The sequence below is a fragment of the Delphinapterus leucas genome, chromosome 6, assembly GCF_059928025.1.
Source record: "Delphinapterus leucas isolate spDelLeu-1000000601 "Yukka" chromosome 6, BTC_Dleu_Yukka2, whole genome shotgun sequence".
Taxonomy (NCBI): Eukaryota; Metazoa; Chordata; class Mammalia; order Artiodactyla; family Monodontidae; genus Delphinapterus; species Delphinapterus leucas.
The window spans coordinates 68378563-68404887 of record NC_143134.1 but is presented as its reverse complement, the minus strand read 5'-3'; the positions used below and the strand labels follow the sequence as shown (position 1 = coordinate 68404887).

Here is a 26325-nt window from a genome sequence, read left to right as displayed (position 1 = left end):
AAAAAGCAAAGGAATAAAAAGAAATCTAAAATCATCCATAATGGCATCATCCAGAGAAACAAATGTTCCCACTGACATATATCCCTCTAGTTTTTTTTGTTCTTTGTGTATGTCAGTGAGGGATGGAGAATTCACTTGACTAGATGAATCTGACAGGGTTTTGAACTGAGTATCTTTGCTTGCTTCTCTAAAGTATGGCTTACTGTGAAGCCAACTAATGATCAAGGTATTCTTTCAAGGCACTTCCTGAAGTGTCCAAGGGGAAGGGGAGCATCCTGCGGGACAGCTGAACCCTCTGTACCTCCCTGACTCTGTCGGGCCACTCTGTCCTGTACAAGCTGGTCCCTTTAGCTCCGGCAGTCTCCCCCAGCCTCGTCCAGCAGAGCATAACTACCCACCCTTCGATACCCAGCCCTAGTCCTGAACTTTTGTCATCCCTTCCCTCGCCCTGGCAGCGGGCCTGAGTGTTCTCACACCTGTGCTCTCAGCCTGCCGCTGCATTTCCACTAGGGCAGCTGGCAAATGGCAGAGTGATTCCAGTGTGATTGGCCTTGTGCATACCCGTAAACTGGATGCTTTGGAAGAGTCAGGGCAGGAGTTTCCTACCTTATACACCCACCCCCTTGCAGAGGTCACAACGAAGACAATGTACACTGATGGCTGGAGTGTGAACAGCAGCTGGTCTGTGTGGGGTGAATTCTGCCTTCACCGCTTACCAGTGGTGAGCTCGAGTAGGATTCTTACCCTCTGTATGCCACGGTTTCTTCATCTTTAAAACAGAGTTGTTAATGGTAGTTACCCCTCCGGGCTGTAATAAGGATTAAATTAATACATGAAATACACTTTAAAAAGTGCCCAGTACATGGTAAGCACTACATAAAGATTTGAGATTATAAAGTTATGCATAAGAACTAACCCAAGTATCTCCATGCTGCTTACAGCTCTCACAATCTTCTTTTTCCTCAGCAATGAGGGATTTAAGACTCATCTAACTAGCTCTTATTAGTTTTCTCTGTATGCAGTGAACAAATATTTGGTCTAGAATTCCTCTGACTACAGTAGAACACAGGTATTCAGCATTCACGTGAAACCAAGTTTGGATAATGCTGCTCCACTGTTAAATGAAAACGCTTCTGCTAGAGGTTACCTGTACCAATTTGCTCTCCTCACGTGGAACACATTCATTACCCATGATGTGTGCACACCTCAGATGAAAACACTGATGCCTTCTGTGCTGCCCACCACCACCTCCCCCTCCCCCCCATTTCCGCCCCCAGCTCACTTCCAAGTAGCAAGCTTTGCTGGAGAGCCCGCCCACTTCAGGGCAAGGGGGGACTCCTGACTGTGCAATATTTTCTGAGTCACCTCAGACTAACCAGATGGAACCGGCCCCAAGTCTCACAGAAGCTGGGTTTAAAGTTTACACTTAAATTGCAAATTACTTATCAGAAGTCTGCTTCTAAAGAGGAGAGGAGGAGAAATGGAATCCCCCAAGGTTCAAATTAGTCAGCTGGAAACAAGCACCTGAACTAAAAAAGACTAGATAGCTTTGACATGGTTCCTAGATGCTAATGTTCTTCAGGAACATTTTATTTTAGAGTATATGGTAAAAGGGCTGACCTAACATGTCCTGACTTTGAAAGTCTCAGGAGGGCTTTTACTTATTCAAATATTCACCGATGGCTTGCTTCAAAAATATATAACTCTTCACTCTAAACAATTAATCAAGATTCTGATTTCCTAAACCTGAAGTAGATAAGCCTTCCAGCTATCCCCAAGTCTCAATCAGTTCAATTGGACAAAAAGCGCGTATTTTCTTCTATGAACAAGGTCCCTGCCGTCAGGGGAAATGGTTCAGATTTGAAACTAACAAAGGGAGCAGCCCTCAGCACACCCTGAGTTACAGCATCAGCCAGCTGGAGCTGGACCTGCTTCATACCTCAAGTTGTATACTTTAAAACAAAATAAAGCTTGCCTTCCACATATCCTTTCTGTTCTAAAACCTAAAACAAACCAATCGTCTTCTCTTCACTTGACTCCAGAAGTAAGAGATAGCATTTTTATGATTCAAAACCATGAGAATTCTTTCCTGTTTATTAAAAAAAAAAGCTCTTCAGTGCTGCCTATTTGCCTTTAATTTTTTTGTGGATTCTTGCTCAGCCCATGGGAGTCAAATAATCTTCAGACCATTAAAAATATTTTAAATATAAAATAAAATTCTCTTCCTGTTTGAATTTTAAAAAGAATAAAAATAAAAAATAAAATTCTATGAGAGTCTATGGTTAAACTAAGATTTCTTAATCAAGTATGAATCTTATTTCTGTTTCTCTATAAAAATCATTCAGGCTTTAAAAGTACTGCTGCCTTTCAGTAGGTATAAATAGTAAAATTTGGATGTGAGAGAGAACGATCTGAAGCTACTGTGGTATAAAGAACCTTGGGGTAGGAGGCCAGATGTCTGGGTTTCCTATTTTTGTCACTCTCCTGTTTGCATGACTGTAGGCAATTCCTTTTCCCTTCTGAGTATCCTGATCTGCAGAGAAGTGATGACACCTCTCAAGCCAAAGGATGGGAGAACCATAGTCTGGGACAGGTGCCTGGAAAGTTGGGAGTCCTCTACACGTGTTTGTGCACTGCCTTCCCCTGGGAAGTTTGCTGTCTCCACGCTGAGATAAAGAACTGAATTATTCCACCCTCTTCCGCCCCGTGCGGTACCCAACGCTGATTTATTTTCATAAACATTCTCCCTCCTGAGCAATCCTAACCCACAGCTGGACTTTCAAAGACCATAGAAGACAAATAGGCCAGAGCAACGGAATCTCCCGGTCACTTACAGACTGGGTCATCCATTTTCAAGGGTCTTTTCAAGCGGATGCTGGCGGGGACGGTCTTCTCGATCAGTTCATCAATGCTCTAAAATTAAAACGCAAGTCCGTGAACACTAAAGGCAGAGGAAATTGCTTCTCAGTTAAAAGTCACCTCTGCATTTTGCATCTACAAAGGCTTGTGGGAAACTTCATTTAAATTGTCTAATTAGGGTTTCTTTCTAAAAAGAGCAACTTTGAACAAACCAAAAATCACTGGAGAAAAAAAATAATGAGTCGGGGTAGTGATTCGGCCACTCCGGGTTGGATTTCAGTGGGCAACCGGAGATAATCGGATAAATCAGGAGGTCCTTCTCTTGCAAAGTGAGAGCTCATCTGCAGGGCGACTTAGGTTGAAAAATATACAGTTTTGAGGCGCGAAGAGTGGGTGGAGGAGAAAGTAACCTGGTGGGAGCAGGCTGGGGCACGCAGACCGAGCGCGCGTGCTCGCTCCCACACCAGGGGCCCCGGGCCAGGGTGCGGGTCCCACGCGGAGCGAAGCAGAGCTCCTGGCGGGGGCCGGGAGGCCGTACGGGCAGAACCCGGGCGGCGCAGGGTGAGGCCTCTGAGGGCCGGGTTGGGGTCCTTACCGCCAGCCCCAGGGCCTGTAGCATCTCCCTCTGGTCTTTGTCCCCGGGGCCGATATGCCTCCTAGCAAAGTCGTCGTGTCTGGGCAGGAGGCGCTCGAGGAGGCGCGAGGCCCCAGCCCCGCCGGTATCCGCGCCGCCGCTACTGCTGTCACGGCCCCACGGCGTCCAACGAGGCCCCGCGCCTCCAGCCAGGCGGCGGCCGCCCCCGACTGTGCAACCCAGACGCAGCCCCCAGGCCCTGGCGCACGTCTGCATGGTGGTGGTCACCGTCCCCTGCCGGGCCGGCGAGGGTCAGCTACGCTTTCGGCTCCTCTTCTGGTCGCGGTCCCCTGTGTGGCGGCTGCCCCCGGGTGGCCGGAGCCCCTCCCCGCTGGATGACCGAAGGGACAGATGGATGGTCGGAGGCAATGAATGTGGTGCCGCGCTGAGCCCGGGCACGCGCGCAAAGTTCTTACTCCACTCGAGGCACCTGCTTCGCACACTTTAAGCGTCGTTCTGGGGGTGGGCAGTGGGATACGGCCAGGAAACGGTCGGCCAATGGGAGTGAACGGAAGGGCGGGGGCGGGGTAGACCCCGCCCCCCGCCCCCTTTCCCTACCCCCTCCTCAGGCCCTCTGCTCCTCGCCCGGAGCCTTCCATTCTCAATTACTCCTACTCCATCTCTGCTTGACGCGGGGCGGGGGCGCTCCATGCGCTCCTTGCCAGAGGCCACAGGCGTAGTGCCTGGGGAATTCAGCTGAGATGGAAGAGGATTCCAACAGAGAGGCCAGACTCAAAGAGTTGGTTAGTCTCCATTAATTTTAGGGTATCTTTTCTGTCATATCTCATGGAAACCAATATGCACAGATGAGAGTTCTTATATAGTTGTAGGATCATGAGCGAGTTACCCAACCTCTGAGCTTAGTTTCCGCATCTCATACAGCTGGATGGGATTTAAAAAGAGATTATGTTTAGTTTCTGAGCTTAGTTTCCGCATCTCATACAGCTGGATGGGATTTAAAAAGAGATTATGCATTGAAAGCACTGCCATAACACTAGCCTTGAGCTCTCTCTCTCTCTCTCTCTTTCCTCCTTCCCCCCACCCACGCCCCCCCCGCAGGTGTGTGGTATAAAAATGCAAAAGATACAAAGGTATACATTTTGCACTGTCATCTTAGTTGGAAAATTATTTATACCTGGATATTTTTGAAATCTAATCTCTCTAGTTATCTCTTGAGATTTTTATCGAGAATGAACTTTCAAAACTCCCACTGTCATTCTAATATGAGGAAGAGAGAAGGACAGAAATCAGCAGACCATTAGGCGTACTAACACTAGGAAAAACAGAAGGTGTCCTCTTTCTCCTCCTCTAAGCTTCCTCCTTCAATCATTTTCTGCACACTCTGGGTTCTGTAGCTGACAGGCACAGAGACTAGGCAGAGAGGCAGGAAAGTATAAAATAAAAAGCAGTAGGCAAAATGTTTGTATGGCAGGCGGGGGTGAGTGGTGAGCTAGAAAGGCTGGGTGGAATGTCTCTGAACAGCTTTTCATCCATTTGGAATTGAAATTACAGCCTTCATAAAAGTTAGGAGATATCCTCAGTGCTAGAGGCCTTGGGGGGAGGGGGAGAAATGTGCATTTATTCCCCATTCCTGACTATTCTTTTTCTGTGTATCACAGGAACTGGAAGCAAGAGAACTATGATTCCAAGATTGGCTCCAGAGTTCTGAATGTTATTAGTCTTCTGTCAACAAGATACTCTTGTGTGAGAACTGGAAAATGGAATAAAAATGGAAAACATTTTCTTATTTCTCTGACAGCAGCAGACATGAAGCGCTTCTTTACCAGACATCCATGTTGCTACAGCAAGGCAGCTGTGTCCGTCAATGGAAATGTCCTGTGGTTTTCCAACCTAGTAGGCAGCAGGAATTTCTCACTGTCCTGGACTAGAGCTTCAGTGGTTGACCTGAAGATGGTGGTATTCTATCTACCCTGTCTCTTGCTCTTCCAGTCCTTCCACTGGTTTTAGATGCACCTATTCCTGGCACTTTAATCCAGCTATGCTTGAAATATTTTGAGTGTTTTGTTTGTTTTCCTAAATAAACCTTAACAAAGACTGTAACTGAGGCCAAAAGTAGCTTTAAGATAGTAATCTTAAAGCTTAAATGGATTAGCTATCTGACCCAATTCTGTTTGAAGACAGTGATAACATTATCACTAGTGGAGAATGAGATCATGATAGCCTTAGGCATGAAATGGAAAGAGTTACTTAAATTATCAGTGGGGAATAAATTGCCTATTGAAGAAAGGTCTTTGCTAGACCAAATAGTTGCTAGGTTAGACCCTTCTGGTGGGAATGATGCCTACAAGGACTATAGAGAGTGCTAGTGGCTTTTGAATGCCCAGGAGAGTTTACCGAATAAAATGACAGCTCAAAGAACTAGAGAGCTTCAATGCTCTATAACTTCTGTAGCTGCAGGGAGAAGGTATTTACAAGTCAGACCCAATGTTTGATCCAGCTGATTGTCAAATTATAATACAAGTTGAATCCACAGCTTTATTAGGACTCATATGTGAAAGCTTGGGATTAATTTAAAACCCTACCAAACGTAAGGTAGATAGCTAGTGGGAAGCAGCCGCATAGCACCAGGAGATCAGCTCCGTGCTTTGTGAAAGCCTGGAGGGGTGGGATAGGGAGGGTGGGAGGGAGGGAGGGAGACGCAAGAGGGAAGAGATATGGGAACATGTGTATATGTATGGCTGATTCGCTTTGTTATGGAGCAGAAACTAACACACCATTGTAAAGCAATTATACTCCAATAAAGATGTAAAAAACAAAAAAAAAGGGGGAGATAGGATAAGAAAACAAACAAACAAAAAAAAACCCTAAGATTTGGAATGGGGACATCTTCGTAGTTTGGGTTGAATTTAATTATCTTTTTTTTTTTTAATTTATTTATTTTTGGCTGCGTTGGGTCTTTGTTGCTGGGCGCGGGCTTTCTCTAGTTGCGGCAAGCTGGGGCTACTCTTCGTTGCGGTGTGTGGGCTTCTCATTGTTGTGGCTTCTCTTGTTGCGGAGCATGGGCTCTAGGCATGCGGGCTTCAGTAGTTGTGGCACACGGGCTCTGGAGCACAGGCTCAGTAGTTGTGGCGCACGGGCTTAGTTGCTCTGCAGCATGTGGGATCTTCCCGAACCAGGGCTCGAACCCATGTCCCCTGCATTGACAGGCGGATTCTTAACCACTGCGCCACCAGGGAAGCCCTTAGTTATCTTGAGTCCTCAAATCCCACTGAGTTCCCCTTGCCACTTGAAGCAGTCCCTTCTCCCCTCTCTGAGATGCTGGCCATCCCTTGCTTGAAGAGCCTGTAATGGCTTCACTGAAAAATTAACCTTTCAGGGACTTCCCTGGTGGTCCAGTGGTTAAGACTCCACACTCCCCATGCAGGGGGCATGGGTTCGATCCCTGGTCAGGGAACTAAGATCCCACATGCCACACAGCACAGCCAAAAAAAAGAATTAATTTTGCAAAGGTATGCCAATGCTTCTTTACCTCTAGATCCACAGCCAGAGTCAGATTGCAGCATACCCTAGGAAAGTGAATAAGATGTCTGACAGCAGAGGAGAAGCTTACACAGGGAAATAATTGCAAGACATTGCTAATGTACATTGGCACTGGAGGATTCCTGTGTAGGAGTGCGTTCTAACCAAGGGAGAAGGAATATAATATTGAAGTGATTGGTGTGTTTGCAGCACTAGATTTGGATTTAGTGTATTAACTCAATAAGTCAGGAGTGGCTCTAAGGGTCTGCTGAGTTGGTTGACTGAAATCAGACTCAATAATGGCCCTCATTAAATTAGGTTAAGATACTAGAACTTTCTTGGTTTAATAGAGAAGAAAGGATCCAAAGACTTGGTGAGAGGGAATTCCCTGGTAGTCCAGTGTTTAGGACTCCGTGCTTTCACTGCTGAGTTCCCAGGTTCAATCCCTGGTCGGGGAACTAAGAGCCCACAAGCCATGTGACCAAAAAAGAAAAAAAAAGAAAGAAAGAAAGAAGAAAATCAAAGACTTGGTGAGATAAGAGTGTTGGATTCATCATGTGCAACACGCTCTTCAGCCCTTCCAGTGTATTCCTCAGTAAGACACAGAGGACAATATCTTCACCAAAAGAAATCCATCGGTTCAAGAGGATCAGCGTTATTCTAGAAAAGCTCTGTACTTTATGTCTGCATGTGTGAGATGATGGTGGAAGATGCCACTGTTGAAATGGGCACCCTGATTTCAATGGTAATGATGGAGTTCCAAAGGGGTAGAGGCCAGGGGCAACCCTAGAAAACAGAGGACAGTGAGTAAGGTTGCTATAATGCACAGCAGAGTTAGAGAGGTAATCAGGCTTGATCCACAGGGATCTTTGGTGTTCACTAATTAATGAGCAGCCCATGAAAATCTTACTTAATCTGGTGAACCAAACTTTGATATGTCACCCAAATGGAGAGACCCAGTTGCTCAACTAGTTCTCTTACTTTAGCTGGTTTCATAGACCCAGAGCATCTTAGATGATGGGGATCTTAAGAAAGAATCCCTGAGAAGAGATCTTATGGCCCTGCTATAAGTATATACTATAAATCTTCCTCCTAAACTCTCCCAAAGATACCTGTGGTCATTTACCAAGTGTGATGGTTAATCTTATATATCAATTTTGCCTGGGCCACAGTGCCCAGATATGAGGTCAAACATTATTCTGGATGTTTCTGTGAGAATGCTTTTGGATTAAAGATTTAAATCAGTTGACTTTGAGTAAGGCAGATTGCCCACCATAAAGTGGGTGGGCCTAAACTAATCAGTTGAAGCCCTGACTAGAACACAAGACGGATCTCCACTGAGCAAGGGGGAATTATGCAGTAGACGGCCTTTGGACTTGAAATGCAACATTAGTTGTACCCTAATAGCCTTTGGACTTGAACTGCAGCACTGGCTCTTCTCTAAGTCTCCAGCCTGCAAGCCTGCTAGTGCAGATTTTGGACTCACCAGCCTCTGTAATCTCATGAACCAATTCCAGAGAGAAAGAGAGAGAGAGAGACTAATATATATATATATATATATATATATATAGAGAGAGAGAGAGAGAGAGAGAGAGAGACTAATATATATATATATATAGATATATATAGAGAGAGAGAGAGAGAGAGAGAGAGAGAGAGGTGTGTGTGTGTGTGTGTATACATGGAGAGAAAAAGAAAGAGAGGGTATGTATACTATTGATTCTGTTCCTCTAGAGAACCCTGACTAATATATCAATGAAATAAAATATCCAGACTTTGGGTGGATTATTAGAACCTTGTTCTAAGATAATGCTAAACTCTGCAGATCCAAACCAAATAACTCTAGTCCACAAATCACAGTGGGGTGTTATGAGGATTAGAATATAAATGGAAATTTGGGATTTCTGGTTTCAGTTCCACTATGTAAAGAGCAAGGAAGTCGGGCTTCCCTGGTGGCGCAGTGGCTGAGAGTCAGCCTGCTGATGCAGGGGACACGGGTTCGTGCCCTGGTCTGGGAGGATCCCACATGCCGCGGAGCGGCTGTGCCCGTGAGCCATGGCCGCTGAGCCTGCGCATCCGGAGTCTGTGCTCTGCAACAGGAGAGGCCACATCGGTGAGAGGCCCGCGTACCGCAAAAAAAAAAAAAGAGCAAGGAAGTCATCACTCCTGTCTTTACAACAAGAAAAAGGTAAACAAATGAAAAATCAATAACCTTTGCACACATCTGAAAACTGACATTGCAGGGCAAAATGCCACCTTGAAATCTGATGAGACAGGCTCATACAAAGAATCACAGCCAAGATCTGATTACCTAGAGCAGAAGCCACTGGAGCCCGAAACAGGTAGGAACACATAATGGTAATTATGATGAATTGCTGGATGCTGAGTGTGGACTAATTTAAAAGAGACTAATTTAAAACTCCTGGGAACTACAGTCTTAGTGAGGCTCTCACACTTTCTTGGGTTTTACCCCCAGAAGCCCTACCATAGTTAGGGTGAAGATCCAAGAAATATCTCCTCATAGCACTGGTAGGGGAAGAGAATGAGTAATCACTGTGAAATATGCCTAGAGTCTTCTTTATGACAAAGACCTATTCTGCAAAGGAAAGGACTTTACCAGAGCTTTATCCCAGCTGGAGAAGGGAATTCCTTCCACTCTATCCCCCTCCAGCCTTCTGGTCTCACATAATGGGGAAAAAAAAAGTCACAAGTGTTTAGTGCTTCAAGGAAATAGACTGGGAACTCTGCAACCAGGGAAAAAAGTATGGGGCAGGGGTGGGAGTGAGGGAGCTTTATCACTGGAGAAACACTTGGAAGTTCACAGTCTGAGATGTAGGCCCACAAAAACACTAATATTTAATTAGAACATTAGGAAACACTTCCTCTCCTCCACAATATACCACCACATAAACAGGGCTACAATAAAAAGAACTAAACAGGCAATATTAAACACAGCCCAACTCTAGCCAAATTAACATAGATCTCATATTAAAGCCCTATTTACCTCAGTTCCTAATACCCAATACAGCACATTGGGCTTTCAACAAAAATTACAAGGCATGCAAAAAGTCAAGAAAAACAGTTTGAAGAGACAAAAATCATCAGAACCAAACATGCATATGATACAGGTGTTGGAATGATTCTACAAGGAATTTCAAGTAACTATGTTAAAATAACATGTTAAAAGTTCTGATAGAGGGACTTCCCTGGTGGCGCAGTGGTTGTCTGCCTGCCAATGCAGGGGACACGGGTTCGAGCCCTGGTCTGGGAGGATCCCACATGCCGTGGGCTCACATGGGCCCGTGAGCCATAACTACTGAGCCTGTGCGTCTGGAGCCTGTGCTCCGCAACAAGAGAGGCCACGATGGTGAGAGGCCCACGCACCGCGATGCGATGAAGAGTAGCCCCCGCTCAATGCAACTAGAGAAAGCCCTCGCACAGAAACGAAGACCCAACACAGCCAAAAATAAATAAATAAATAAATTTATTTTTTTAAAAAAAAGTGAAGGATAGGGACTTCCCTGGAGATGCAGAGGTTAAGAATCCACCTGCCAAAATGGTACAGATGAACCAGTTTGCAGGGCAGAAATAGAGACACAGATGTAGAGAACAAACGTAAGGACACCAAGGGGGGAAAGTGGCGGGGGGTGGGGGTGGGGTGGGATGAATTGGGAGATTGGGATTGACATGTATACATTAATATGTATAAAATGGATAACTAATAAGAACCTGCTGTATAAAAAATAAATTAAATAATTTTTTTTTAAAAAGCCAATGCAGGGGACACAGGTTCAATCCCTGGTCAGGGAACTTAGATCCCACATGCCACGGAGCAACTAAGCCCATGTACCACAACTACTGAAGCCCACACACCTAGAGCCTGTGCTCTGCAACAAAAGAAGCCACCACAATGAGAAGCCCACGCACCACAACAAAGAGTAGCCCCTGCTCGATGCCAACTAGGGAAAGCCTGCATGCAGCAACAAAGATCCAGTGCAGCCAAAAATAAATAAACAAAATAAATAAATAACTTTTTTTAAAAAGTGAAGGATAGGACTTCCCTGGTGGCACAGTGAGTGGTTAAGTATCTGCCTGCCAATGCAGGGGACATGGGTTCAAGCCCTGGTTCGGGAAGATCCCACATGCCATGGAGCAACTAAGCCCATGCACCACAGCTACTGAGCCCACGTGCTGCAACTACTGAAGCCCACACACCTAGAGCCCATGCTCTGCACAAGAGAAGCCATCACAATGAGAAGCCCGCACACCACAATGAAGAGTAGCCCCCACTCTCAACAACTAGAGAAAGCCTGCACACAGCAACACAGCCAAAAAAAAAAAAAAAGTGAAGGATACTTTCTCAGACAAAAATTCAGGGAATTCATAGCAAGAAGACATTATCTATATTTTTGCTCTTTCCATTGTTTCTTCTTCCCTTCTAATGTTCCAAGAATGCTTCTTTTATCATTTTCTTTTTGTTTAGGGAACTTCCTTCAGTCTTTTTTTTTAAAGGCTGGCATCTAATTCTCAGTTTTCTTTCATCTGAGAATGACTTGATTTCTCCTTCATTCCTGAAAGATATTTTCACAAGATATAATATTCTGAGTCAACAGTTCTTTTCTTTCAGCACTTGAAAAATGTGTGCCACTTCTTTCTGGCCTCCATGGTTTCTGATGAGAAATCATATCATTCAAATATTTTTCCCCCTATAGATAAAATGTCATTTCTCTTTTGCTTCTTTCAGCACTTTTCTTTGTCTTTAGTATTCAGAAGTTTGACTATGATGTGTCTTGGCATGGATTTCTTTGGGTTTATCTTATTTGAGGTTTTCTCAGTGTCTTAGTCAGCTTGAGCTGCCACACTGAAATTCCATGAATGAGGTAGACACAACAGACATTTATTTCTGGAGGCTGGAAAATCCAAGATCAAAGTGCCAGCCAATTCAGTTCTGGTGAAGGCTCTCTTTCTGGATTGCAGATGGATCCCTTCCTGCTGTGTCCTTACCTGGACTTTCTTTGGTGTGTGCACAAGGAGAACGAGAAAGAGGGAGAGAGAGAAAGAGAGAAAGCTCTTCCTCTTCTTATAAGGCCACCAATCCTAATGGATTAGGAACCCACCCTTATGACTTCATTTAACTTTAATTACCTCCTAAAAGCCCTCTCCCCAAATATAATCATATTGGGGTTAGGGCTTCAACATATGAATTTGGGGATGGGGAGCACAATTCAGTCCATAATACTAAGCTTCTTAAATATGTAGGCTTGTATTTTTTGCCAAATTTGGGAAATTTTCTGACATTATTTCTTTCTGTGGCCCTTCCCTCTTTTTCTCTTCTCCTTCTGGGACTTCAATGACATGAATGTTAGATCTTTTGTTAGAGTCTCCTATGTCCCTGAGGCTCTGCTCATGTTTTTTTTTTTTCCCCCCTGTTTTGTCTCTGTTGTTCAGACTGGGTAACTGTTATTGCTCTACTTTCAACTCCACTGATTCTTTCTTCTGTCTTTTCCATTCTGCTGTCAAGCCCAGCCATTGATTTCTTATTTATTTATTCATTGGTATTTTTCAGTTCTAAAATTTCCATTTAGTACCTCTTTATAGCTCTCATTTATGTTGAGGATTTTCCTTGTTCTTGATATGATGAGTAATTTTGCATTGTATCCAGGACATTTTGAATATTATGAGTCTCTGGTTCCTATTTAGGTCTTATATTTTAGAAGGCAGTCAAACTGTTTAGGTTCAAAATGCATGTCCCGGCCCACTTTTGTGGGCTATGTTTCAAGTGTCAATTCATTTTCAAAGCCTTTGCATTGCTATTCTGGTCTGCCCTACTTGGGTGTGATCCAGAAGCCAAACTGAAACCTGGGCACTAGTCCACACATAGTTCAGTTTGCTGTGTTGATTACGGTCAACCTCATGGATGGTCTGCTCAAAGGTATGTGCAGGACTTCATACACAGATTTAAAGAATCCTGCTTTCCAGTTCTCTCATCTAATTCTCACCCAGTCACTAGTTGGGAAGGAGCAGCAGGTTGCCTTTTTGCAGCTGTTCACTTAGTGTAGGGCAGCGACGGTCAAGAATGCACCCCCTCACAGTCTCTGTAGCGCCAGGTTAGGGGATAGCTGCATCTGCTTGTGTTGGTGCAGGCCGGGCAATGTCGACAGGGCTCCATCCCACAGGCTTGGCCAGAAATAGTGACAATGGGGATGCGTGTGGCTTTTTTCATGGCGTTTACCTGGAGTAGTATGGGTTTTGTCCTGAAGAGTCACTCTTTTCCCATTCCTTTGGCTAGTGGGAGCAGGATTCCCTTGCACTGAGGCCTGGATATACAGGAGGCAAAATAAAAATCTCATGAAGCTCACCGCTGGGCCAGTTTTCAAGTCCCAAAGGGCCTGGCCAGGCCACCTTCTTTTCCCCAACCTTTCAGAGTCTTATGATAGGTGCTTTAAGTATTTCAACCAAGGATTTTAGTTATAATTAGGAGGAGAAATAAGTAACAGTACATCTAACTCCATTTTTTTCCAGGAGCATAAGTCTGATTCATATCTCTTTCAACTCTTCTGCTTGATCTGTGCAGGACATGATTTTAGAGCTTGATAATGGATTATGAAAATGTATTCAGGTAGGGATTCCAATTGGATCTGCTTTTACTGATTACTGGAGCAGATTAACATAGCCACTTGCAACTGGTGTACTGCTATTAATCTGGAGAGACTATTTTTTCTCTATACCAATTAGTAAAGACCACCAGAAGCACTTTACTTCATCTGTCAGCAGAAGCAGTACACCTGCCTGTCTTCCCACAGGGCTGTATCAGCTCCTCAACTTTGTGTCATGTTCTAATCTGCTAGGACATTTTTTTAAAAAATAAATTTATTTATTTTTGGCTGCATTGGGTCTTGGTTGCCCTGCGTGGGCTTTTTTCTACTTGAGGCGTGCGGGGGGGCTACTCTTCATTGCGGTGCCCGGGCTTCTCATTGCCATGGCTTCTCTTGTTGCAGAGCACGGGCTCTAGGTGCGTGGGCTTCCGTAGTTGTGCCTCGAGGGCTCTAGAACGCAGGCTCAGTAGTTGTGGCGCACGGGCTTAGTTGCTCCGTTGCATGTGGGATCTTCCCAGACCAGGGCTCAAACCCATGTCCCCTGCGTTGGCAGGCGGATTCTTAACCACTGCATCACCAGGGAAGTCCCTCCACTAGGACTGTGATTGTCTTGCTCTTCCACAGGACACAGTGTTTGAAGGACCTGGTGAGCAGCATGTAGCAAGTTTGCTTGATGCCTTGGAAGACACATGCCACAAAGTGGGAGATAAACCTCATGAAAATTCAGGAATCCATTACCTCAGTTAAGTTTCTGGGCTCCAGTGGTCTTAGTCCTCTTGGGCTACCCACTTCAAAGTGAAAGAATTTTGTGCATGTTAAACTCCCTATCACTAAGAAAGCGGCACAATGATAAGTGGCCTTTTTGGATTTTGGAGGCAGCATGTGCCACATTTCTTTTACTGCTCCAACTCATTTACCCATAAAGTTGACGGTTTTGAGTGGAGCCAAAGAAAAAGGAAAAACAAGCTGATCTAACACTTGGGACTCATGACCCAGTAAATCCAGTGGTGGTCTGTCTGTGGCACATAACGATGTTATATGGAGACTCTGGTAAGCACTAATGGGAGAATCATAGAGTAGACCCATAGGCTTTGAAGCAAAGCCATGCTTGATCATTGGTGGTATGATCTATTATGCCCACCATGAACTGGATGTTTTCTGACACACCAGTATTTAAAGCTGGGTATGCCCAGCAGCACTCCTTCAACAAGTGGAATGGTATCCATTCCATCATCCAGGGGAACATGGGCTAAAGCATGGTATTTCATGATATTTGACACAAGCCAAAAGAAATTACTACAGAACTATGATATAATCCCACTTAAGGATTGCCCTGAAGGACCACAGGGAAGAGAAATCCTCCAAATGGGCAGAACTTGAAACAGTTCATTTGGAAAGAGAGATGTCTAGAAAAACAGATATCACTGACTCTGGGATAAGGGCTAATGGTTTGTGGATAATGGTTTTTGTTGCACAACAAGACCAGAGGATCAGTGATAAGGAGAGATGCATGTGGTTCTACCTCTCAGAATAGCACAGAATGAGAAGATGTTAGCATTCCATGTAAACATTCACCAAAGAGCACCAACTGCAGACAAGGCCTCCAATAATCAAGTGGACAAGACAACAGATTCTGTATATGAGCCAGGATCATTCCCCAACCACTCCAGCGCTTGCTCAATGAGCTCATGTTGAAAATGGCCACAGAATTAAATATGGGTTTAACAATATGGGATTAACAATATGGGATTATCCTCATTCCAGAGTTATTGGCTCTGTTGGTTTAGATAACTTAGTTCTAAAGAAAGGAATGTTTTTCCAAGAAATAAAAACAATGATCCCACTGAACTAGAAGTTAAGACTGCCACCTGGACATTTGGGGCTCTTCATGCCACTGAATCCACAAGCAAAGAAGGGGCAATTGATGCTAATTATAAATGGAAAACATGTTTATGGCTTCACATTGGGAATAAGGAATATATCTAGATTTCTGGGTATTTTCGGTTTTTTAATTAATTAATTTATTTATTTATTATTTGTTTGTTTTGGGCTGTGCTGGGTCCTCATTACTGCACGCAGGTTTTCTCTAGTTGTGGTGAGTGGGGGCTACTCTTTGTTGCGGTGCATGCTTCTCATTGTGGTGGCTTCTTTTGTTGCAGAGCACAGGCTCTAGGTGTGCAGGCTTCAGTAGCTGTGGCTCGCAGGCTCAGTAGTTGTAGCTTGCGGGCTCTAGAGCGCAGGCTCAGTAGTTGTGGTGCATGGGCTTAGTTGCTCCGTGGCATGTGAGATCTTCCCGGACCAGAGCTCGAACCCGTGTCCCCTGCCTTGGCAGGCGGATTCTTAACCACTGCGTCAAGAGGGAAGTCCCAGAATTCTGGGTATTTTCTAAAGCACCTCTTAGTACTTCCATGTCCAGTGGCTAAAATGTAATAAAAAACTATAACAACCCAACAGAAACAGGGCCAGTAAGAGCTCAGACCCTTCAGAAATGGAGATTTGGGTCATCTCACTACTGGTAGAGAACTGTGACCAGCTAAGGTCACAGAAATAGAGAACAGGATATAGGTAGTGGAAGAAGGAGGTTATAAATATGTTATAGTCTGATGACCAGTTGCAGAAACAAGATGAAGTTCCTATGTATGCTTTTCCATGCTTTGTTATGTATATACTTTATTTACCAACCTATGTTTTTCCTTTCCCCTTTCTGTATTATTTTATATAAAGAATTTGGTGGCAGTTAATGTTACAAATTAATCCAGTACAGATGTACAGATTATCAAAGGAGGATTATGACTAAATAAGAAATATCACTCAGAAATAGTATAGTGGCTGATGAGACTTTTGTTGTCCCCTTCTGGAGAAAAGGTGGGCATGCTTTTCTTTGTATAAGGGATACTTGCATAAAATTAGAAGGAATTTTTGCTGTTGTTGTCGTTTGCTTAACTATAGATAGAAAGCACTGTATGGCTGCTGAGAAGCCGAAGAGATAGACTGCTTTTTTTTTTTCTGTTTTTTTGCGGTACGCGGGCCTCTCACCGCCGTCGTCTCTCCCGTTGCGAAACACAGGCTCCGGACGCGCAGGCTCAGCGGCCATGGCTCACGGGCTCACGGGCTCACGGGCTCAGCCAGTCCGCGGCATGTGGGACCCTCACGGACCGGGGCAAGAACCCGCGTCCCCTGCATTGGCAGGCGGACTCTCAACCACTGCGCCACCAGGGAAGCCCTTTTTCTTTTTTTTTTTAATCCAAGATGCATTCTCACTCCCTTCTAAGCTCTTCTCTATATCACAAATGCTGGACTCTTGGAACTGTATTTCTCAGACCCTGTTGTCTACAGGATCCTGGATGCCATTTACAGTCAGCACAAAATACACTCATGCAATATTTGTAAGGCAGAAGAGAGGTAGAGGCCATGTCTTTCTTCCTCTGGTGGAGTGGGCAGGTGTGTGGGATAAGGCAGATGGGGATTGCTGTAATGAGCACAGGCATTCCACTGTTAGTCACTCGCCTCTCTGCAACAAAGCAGCGATGTCAGCTGGTGGCTAGTTCCTGTGATTTCCTGACCTGTGTGGCAGCCACAACTTACTGATTTGTAGGACCAGAGCAATAGTGCAAACCTGGAAGCCAGTGGCAGGTTCCCCTGACTTCTTCTTCTTCTTTTTTTAATCTTTAGTCAATTTCTTATATTTTTTAATATTAGTCAATTCATTTTTTTAAAATTTTATTTATTTTGGCTGCATTGGGTCTTTGTTGCTGTGCGCGGGCTTTCTCTAGTTGTGGCGAGCGGGTGCTACTCTTCATTGCGGTGCATGGTCTTCTCACTGCGGTGGCTTCTCTTTGCAGAGTGCGGGCTCTAGGTGCACGGGCTTCAGTAGTCGCAGCACGCGGGCCCTAGAGCACGGGGGCATCAGTAGTTGAGATGCGTGGACTCAGCAGTTGTGGCACACAGGCTATAGGGTGCGCAGGCTTCAGTAGTTGTGGAGCTCCGTGGCATGTGGGATCTTCCAGGACCAGGGATTGAACCCGTGTCCCCTGCATTGGCAGGCAGATTCTTAACTACTGTGCCACCAGGTAAGTCCCCTTCTTCTTCTTCAGTGTTATAAACACTTGATTCTTTTAATTTTTATTTTATTTTATTTATTTATTTATTTTGGCTGTGTTGGGTCTTTGTTGCTGCATGCAGGCTTTCTCTAGTTGTGGCGAGCAGGGGCTACTCTTCGTTGCGGTGCACAGGCTTCTCACTGCGGTGGCTTCTCTTGTTGCAGAGCATGGGCTCTAGGTGTGTGGGCTGCAACAGCTGTGGCACTTGGGCTCAGTAGTTGTGGCTCGTGGGCTCTAGAGCACAGGCTCAGTAGTTGTGGCGCATGGGCTTAGTTGCTCTGAGGCATGTGGGATCTTCCCGGACCAGGGCTGGAACCTGTGTCCCCTGCATTGGCAGGCAGATTCTTAACCACTGCGCCACCAGGGAAGCCCAATGTAAATATTTGATTGTTTGCTTGAAAGGCCCAGAGTGATTTGTTTTCCTGCTTGAACCCTGATGGATACGCTCTTGCAAGTTAAGCCAGCATACCTAAACTTCGTTACAACCATGATTTGGGGAAGTAATTCCTTGTGGCCGATAGTTTCTGCACAGGTTCCAATTCCTGTCTGCATGGTTGATTTGAACTGCCTGATGTCAAACAGCTCCTGACTGAGAGACTTTATGTTGAGATCTTACATATTTAGAAATCTAGAAGAAGGAAAGTAGCCGAACTTTACCATGGAGTTAAGTGACATGAGTGCCTTAGGAACATACAGTTTTCATTTGTCACTATCCCAACTCAGTAAAGACTGCCACATTCTTATGCCTAGAAGAAAACCTCTAATGTTGATTCAAGTTAGTCCTCTTTTGTGTAGTTGCTGCCTTGAACTCAGCTTTAGATGATGTGTAAATATGATATATATGGAGCATTCCTATTAAACATATAAGTTCAGTCAAAAGAGTCAACACCATAAATGATTATCAAACAAATCTAGAAATAAGCAAGGAAGCCCACAGTCAACATGTTTATTTAATATTATTTTGGAAACCACAGCCCTTGTATTAAAGCTTGAAACTTCATTAAGTTTTGGATAGGAGGAGCCAAATTTCTATTACTTGTAAACTACTACAGTACTTATAAAAATCAAAATAATCAGTTGAAAGTAATTTGAACTAATAAGTGACATCTAATAAGAGTTTCAATACCTTTTCTTTTACATTAGCAGTGATCACTTAGAAAATACGATGAGAAAAAAATTGCATTCATAATAGCAAATGATAAAATACTAGGGATAATCTTAACACTAAATATTCAAGATTTAAATTATAAAAACATAAAACTTTACTAAGACATTGAATAATATTTCAATAAATAATGAGACATACAACTATACTCCAATAAAAATTTTTTAAATTGAAAAAAAAGTAATGAGACATAAGACAATCCTGTATGGAAAACCTAAATATAGTAAAAATGATCACTTCTACACAAAATAACATATAGGTTTAACTGAAGGCTAATGAAAATCCAATAGTAATTTTTGGCACTTTACCAATAGGTCTAAATTTTATCTGCAATAATAAATAAGAATTGTTAGGGAGCAGGCCGCCGCCCTCGTAGCAGTAAACGCAGCCACTCCGGTTGGCCTTGGGGGCAGGGCTGTAGAGGAACTTGTCAAAGCCGCAGAGTGAAGTGAGAAATCTACTAGAGAGGAAATGGCTGCCTCTTCATCGTCCTCCTCAGCCGGTGGGGTCAGTGGAAGTTCTGCCACTGGATCTGGTTTCAGTGGCTCAGACCTTGCCCCACCACTGAAAGCCCTTTTCACCTACCCCAAAGGAGCTGCAGAGATGTTAGAAGGTGGCTCTGAGAGATTCCTCTGTGAATCCGTTTTCAGCTATCAAGTGGCATCTACGCTTAAACAGGTGAAACATGACCAGTAAGTTGCTTGGATGGAAAAACTAGCTGTTCTGGTAGAAGAACTGGAGGCAGATAGTGGCAATTTAAACCCATCCAGCAGCTGCCGGGGTTCACCCCCTCTTCAGGTTGACCTTGCCTGGATGGTCACCTCTGGGGCACAGCAAGTGCAGGTCCAGTGAGGAACTTTTCTTACAGCTTACATAGCCATCCAGAGAGTCACAGCTCCATCACTGGATTGTTAATTCACATCCATACTTGGTTTCTCTGTATCTATCCACAAGCAACAAATACTTAAATGTGTGATCTTACAGGGAAATTTTTTGTTTATTTGTTTAAAAAAGTACTGAGAATCAGGGCTTCCCTGGTGGCGCAGTGGTTGAGAGTCTGCCTACCGATGCAGGGGACACGGGTTCGTGCCCCGGTCCGGGAAGATCCCACATGCAGCGGAGCGGCTGCGCCCGTGAGCCATGGCTGCTGAGCCTGCGCGTCTGGAGCCTGTTGCTCCGCAGCGGGAGAGGCCACAGCAGTGAGAGGCCCGCGTACCATAAATAAATAAATAAATAAAATTAAAAAGTACTGAGAATCAGATTTAGGCAATTGGCATCACAGAACCAGGAGGTTTGGGTTTAAGAGAGATTTATAAAACGTCACAAGCCAGGACACATGCCAGAATTGGCCAACGGAATGGCATCCCTCCTGTCAATTCATGCAGTTCCTAGAACCTCACCAGTCAAGTCCAAGGTCAAGATCTGGAGTTATAAAATACAGCATTTCTGACCTAAAACCGTTCTTTTTGCAGATGAATGTGATTTCAACTCAGGACCTGTCCAAATTAGGAATTTTTTAATGTTTGGGATTTTTTTTCTATTTTTAGACATCTAATTCTATAGATTCTATCCTTTTCTAACCTCCTCTAGGCATGCCAAATTCTGGCAAAAAGAATTGCTTTTTGAATGTTGAAGTTCTGGTAAAAATAAAGCAGTGAGCAAAATCCTTTTAAACACAGAAATCCTGAGTTCATTTTGTTGGTGGGCTCAGGCAATTCTGTAGCAAATAAATCCTTTGAAAGAGCTGCAAACTGGTTTCTTTATCCTTTCAAAGCCTCAGGGATTTGGGATAGGGGAAACAGGGCAAATTACTTTTTATAAGAAGGGAATCTAAAAACCATTTCTCCCAAGCAAATGGAAGATTTGCTTTCTCTCAGGGATATATGTCTTTTTAGAAGTATATGAATTTATCATCAATATCTGAGTAGGTTTTTTACCATGAAAAGGAAAAACCTGGAAAGCTAAGAGGTGTCTTTTGTTGCTCCTCATGGGACCACAGGGTCCACACTGCACAGTTAGGAGAATCATTTATTAAATTGTATGCAAATTTTGCCTCAGAAAAAAAAAAAAGAAGAATTGTTAGGACTTTTTTTTTTCACCATAAAGAATAATAAGGATAGAACTTTAAAAATTACAACAATGTGATATACACAAGAATTCTGATTCAGTACTGGCTCAAAACACTAGCTATAAAAAAGCAAGACTAGATATTACATGGCATTAAGGAATTTTTGTTAATTATCTTAGGTGTGATAATGGTTATGTAGGAAGTGTTCTTAGGAGGTGTGTATGAAGTATTTAGGAAGAGAGATTATGATGTCTGCAACTTATTTTGAAGTGGTAAAGAAATTTAAAAGATAGTCTCATAAAGAAAATATGGCAATGATTGTTGAATCAAGGCAATGATATATATAATTCATATATATATAATTCTTTTATTTTTTTTTTTTCTTGGAAACTTGTAATAATAAAGTAGAAAAAAAAAAAAAAGCAGTGAAACACTAACCTAAGACACAACAGTCAGATGAATGGACCAAAATCTCAAGGTATATCCTAGTATATATAAAAACTTAATACATAAAAAAAGAAGAATTTGGAAAAATGCTCAAGGTAGAGTTTCACTTCACATCAAACTAAATTCCAGATTAAAAAAAAATACAGCTAAAAACACACAAAAAGGAATACAGAGATGCATACTCTGGTCGGGAAAAGGCCTTGTATATGTTAAAATAATGAACAAAAGTAAATAGATATGTAATATTAATAGCTACTTGAGATTCTAATATATAATTCATTTAGCCATTTTCCTATCTGTAGATACACATCTCTCCCCCAGATCCTTCAGCTCCAGCTTTCTCGCTCTGCACTTGTTGTTCTCTCTGCCTGGAATATTCTTCCCCTGAGTTTATTCAGCTTAAATATCACATCATTGAAGAGACCTGTCCTTGCCACGTAATCTGAAATGGCCCTAAAATGAGTCACGCTATATTCTTCTTGCTTTACTGTTCTTCATCACATTTACGTGTTTACTTGCCGTGATCTTATACATTTATTTGTTTTCCAACTTTCTCCCTTACTAGACCATAAGTTCCATGAGGTCAGGAATAATTGCCTTTTCACTGTTGTGTCCCTAGTGCTTAGAATTAGTCTAGTGCCTGGCTCCTAGTATGCGCTCAAAATAATTATTATATTATATTATTATACAAATTCTGGTAATTAATCTAAAGAGAAAAAACAGGTGCTCTAAGAGATATAACAAGGGCAACCTAATTTAGATAGAGAATTCATGGAAGGCTTTGCTGAGGAAGTGATATTTAAAGTGATATCTGAATATCAAATCAGATGACAAGTAGAGGGAAAGGCATTTTCCAGGCAGAGAGAACAACATGGGCAAAGGTTTAAAAACAGGAAAGAACAGCCATAAATAAGCAGCTAAAAGACTGACATGCCTGGAGCATAGTGAGGGTGGGGGGAAAGAGTAGGCAAAATGGTATAGATCTTTAAAAGTTGATATATACACAAATGATTTTTTTTTTTTTTTTTTTTTTTTTTTGGTACGCGGGCCTCTCACTGTTGTAGCCTCTCCCGTTGCGGTGCACACGCTCCGGACGCGCTGGCTCAGCGGCTATGGCTCACGGGCCCAGCCGCTCCGCGGCATGTGGGATCTTCCCAGACCGCTCCGCGGCATGTGGGATCTTCCCGGACCGGGGCACCAACCCGTGTTCCCTGCATCGGCAGGCGGACTCTCAACCACTGCGCCACCAGGGAAGCCCTACACAAATGATTTATTCAAGTCCTTTGGTGTATAGAAGCTACGGAGGTCAAGGAATGGACTGTTAGTTTGTTTCAGTAGAAACAGGGCTAGACTATAAGTCTTCCGGTCCTAACTCCAAGATCCTCTCTATTGGAGGACGCTGCTTCATCATTAAACTAGCATGTCAAGTCTTGTAAATAGAAAAGATCCTTTAATTACTGCAGTGAGTAGCTGAAGTTCCTTCCTGACCCACTCTCCCTGCTTCTGGTAAGAACACAATGGTTTTCTTTGGGAAAGCGTTTCCCCCACATTGTCAGGCCATGTATTTGGATGGGCTGACTCCACTCCAGGGCCACAGGTATGGGAATGGGAGACAGGCCTTGCAAACAAGAGTAGTAAATCCCCCTGGCCACATTCATTAGTTTCCATTATCATGTTAGCTTATCAAGCTAAGCTAAGTGAATCCGCCCACAGCTCTGAGAATTGGGGTTGCACATCAGATAGGATTAGATTCAATGTATATAACAACCTCCCCAAAAGTGGTTTAATCACACAGAAATGGACAAATAAAAAGAAATATCACATCATTTGAGAACCTGGACCCAGACATATCTGAAAGCAAGGTCCCTTTAAACTGTGTGCCAAAAACCTCCCTCACTAAAAATGCTTCTTACAAAAAAACTCAGTATTTCATGATCCTTTAGTATCTTCCAAACTAAATTCTATGGTAGTGCTTAGACTTGAAGGGTCTATATTAACAGGAATTCAGCACTTACATTAGGGAGACAATATAGTTTAGTAGTCAAATACATAAGCTTTGAAGTCTTGTTGCCCAAATTCAAATCTTGCCTTCACTGCTCACTAGTTTGGTGACCTTGGATGAATTTAAACCCCAGAGTCTTCAGCTATAAAGCAGAGATGCAAATAGTACCAGCTCACACAATTACAGTGAGAAGTGAATGAGATATTTCAGGTAGAGCAGTTGATGAAACAAATTTCTATAATACGAGTGATATATTCTAAGAAATGCAGAAGTGATTTTATTCAGCAGTGCTTTGTATGACTGGGCTATGGGAAAGGGCTGGGGAGAAAGAAATTTGTCTCTTTTGAGCACTTCTGTGTCCACAACCACTTTGTGAGTAGGAGAAGGAAACCTTCTTGAAAGGCGTGTAATCCCCACAAAAATGGGCCCTTGTCAGTCTGGGCAGGGAGAGACAGGAACAGGAGCCCAGATCATGGTCACCTGGTATATAAATCTGAGAGCATCCACGTAGAAACAGAAAAGGAGTACGTTGCTTGGGTTTGAGGGGCTTAGAGAGAAGCATCTGGGGAAATGCTTTAAAATGTTTCTTTCCCTCCTCTCATCCACTGCATTATACCTTTTCTCTCAAATCCATAGAAATCATAAAGCAGAATAAACGCAGAGCAGCATCTTAAACATGCCTGGCACAGAGCTTGGCACAGGATCAGCATTCAGGAAACATCCTTCAAGCCCTAAGGATGCTTACATCTACAAATATCATGTGTTTGCATCATGTTCAGGATTTGCTCTGCAACCAGAGCTAAATGACACCCGGGTTTAGCATCTAATATCTTGTTTCAAAGGAAACTGGCAGGGATTAGTTGCATTACTTCAAGGATTCACTACCCCAAAATATCTGTCTTTTGCAGTACAGAGACCTTATTACTTAGGATTAGATTAGGGCACAAGGGACAGAAAAGCTGAAATAACAGTGGCATATTTCTTCTCATCTAAACAAGGTCTAGATATTGGCACTGTAAATGCTGGCATTGTGGTAATAGGCTTAATGCTATGCTGTGAAACCACAGGCTCTTTTACTTAAGACAGGGTTAAGACATATATTCAATATATTCTAGATTCCCAGTAAGAGAGCCAAGAAGGCCTGGCTCCCAGGTGATGCTTTGTGGGACACACACACACACACACACACACCGGTGATGCTTTGTTTTCCAAGAGACGCAGAATTGTCAAAGGATTTAGATGCAAGGTAAGTACCTGAATTTTGTTTCCTGGCTGACTAAGGGTGGGGTGGGGAAGCAGAGAACAGAGGAACACCAGTGGCCCTTGTCCAAAAATATCTCTTCCCACTATATACCAACTAGAGATACATCTCTGTAAACGAGTTTCTCCTTTAAAAGCAATTACTGCCATGCCAAGTCTCATTAACAACTCAGTGTGAATTCCTTTAAACAGACAATCCACTCAGCTCTCACCTGAAGTCCTGCAAGTGTCCATTGGTGATTTTTCTGGATGAATTGCTGAATTCCTCATTCTCATTATTACACAAGCCAGAACATTATTTGGGAACTTTATTTTTAATAATAAAAAATAGCTATATAACAATGAACTTTTATGTTTGTATCAAGTAACTAACTTTATTTATTGTTTTTTTTTTTTTTTTTTTTTTTTGCTGTACGCGGGCCTCTCACTATTGTGGCCTCTCCCATTGTGGAGCACAGACTCCGGACGTGCAGGCTCAGCGGCCATGGCTCACGGGCCCAGCCGCTCCGCGGCATGTGGGATCTTCCCGGACCGGGGCACGAACCCGTGTCCCCTGCATCGGCAGGCGGACTCTCAACCACTGCGCCACCAGGGAAGCCCTGTTCATTGTATTTTATGTCTGCATTTATAATAATGGAAATCTTTCTATGACATGCTTTTCCTAAGTTACAGCGAACTTCTTTCCTTTTCTCTTGGGTCTGATGTGAGGCCAGTCCATTTCACAGTCAATACCCCTAAGTAAACCATGGGAGAGGAGCAACAAAGAGGGTGGAGAATTCTTGGTTCTCATCAGTTTGTGACTCATGTACCTACACACCGCTGCTACACCATTCCCCATTCCTCCTCTTCCTGGGAAGAACAGGTAGGGCAGGATGATGTTTCTGCTAGTGGGACTCTTTTTTTTTTTTTTTTTAATTGAGATAAAGTTCACATAACATAAAATTAACCATTTTAAAGTGAACAATTCAGTGCATTTAGTACATTCAAAATGTTTACAAACCCCACTACCATCTAGACCCAAAACATTTTTATCACTCCAAAAGGAGAATCCATACCCATGAAGCAGTTACTTCTCCTTCCCACCTCCCCCGAGACCTTGGTAACCACCAACATGCTTTCTGTGCCTGTAGGACTCTGCTTGATCACTTCCTCCCTACAGAATCCATGGAGATGTGCAGGTGGTGAGGTCGTCTCTATGGCCTTAGAGAGAGACGAGGATGTAAAACACCCTGAGAACATGGCTGAAGTATAGAACTCCCTGGGGGAAATTATTCTGTTTCTTCAATAAGAAAATATAGGTGAGGGCTTCCCTGGTGGCACAGTGGTTAAGAATCCGCCTGCCAATTCAGGGGACACGGGTTCGAGCCCTGGTCCAGGAAGATCCCACATCCCGCAGAGCAACTAAGCCCGTGCACCACAACTATCGAGCCTGAGCTCTAGGGCCCATGAGCCACAACTACTGAGCCCACGAGCCACAACTACTGAAGCCCGCGTGCCTACAGACTGCGCTCCGCAACAAGAGAAGCCACCACAGTGACAAGCCTGCACACCCTAACAAAGAGTAGCCCCTGCTTGCGGCAACTAGAGAAAGCCTGCACGCAGCAATGAAGACCCAATGCAGCCAAAAATAAATAAATAAAATAAATAAATTTATTTTTAAAAAAAGAAAATATAGGTGAAACAACCTAAGTGTCCATCAACAGATGAATGGATA

At 43.5% G+C, this 26325-nt stretch overlaps 1 protein-coding gene and 1 pseudogene across 1 annotated transcript in view; one reads left to right on the top strand and one right to left on the bottom strand.

Moving 5' to 3' along the window:
* The window catches only part of GLDC (glycine decarboxylase), a 100525-nt gene extending 96525 nt beyond the window's left edge, over window positions 1-4000 (bottom strand). The window contains exons 1-2 of the mRNA XM_022573684.2: window positions 3455-4000; window positions 2835-2913 (exon numbers count right to left, since the gene is read on the bottom strand). Of these exons, the coding sequence (XP_022429392.2) occupies window positions 2835-2913; window positions 3455-3709 (334 nt within the window). The 5' untranslated portion in view covers window positions 3710-4000. The remainder of the gene's footprint in view (window positions 1-2834; window positions 2914-3454) is intronic.
* A 15223-nt stretch (window positions 4001-19223) lies between these two features.
* Window positions 19224-19721, top strand: LOC111174551 (anaphase-promoting complex subunit 16 pseudogene; annotated as a pseudogene).
* Window positions 19722-26325: the final 6604 nt, after the last annotated feature.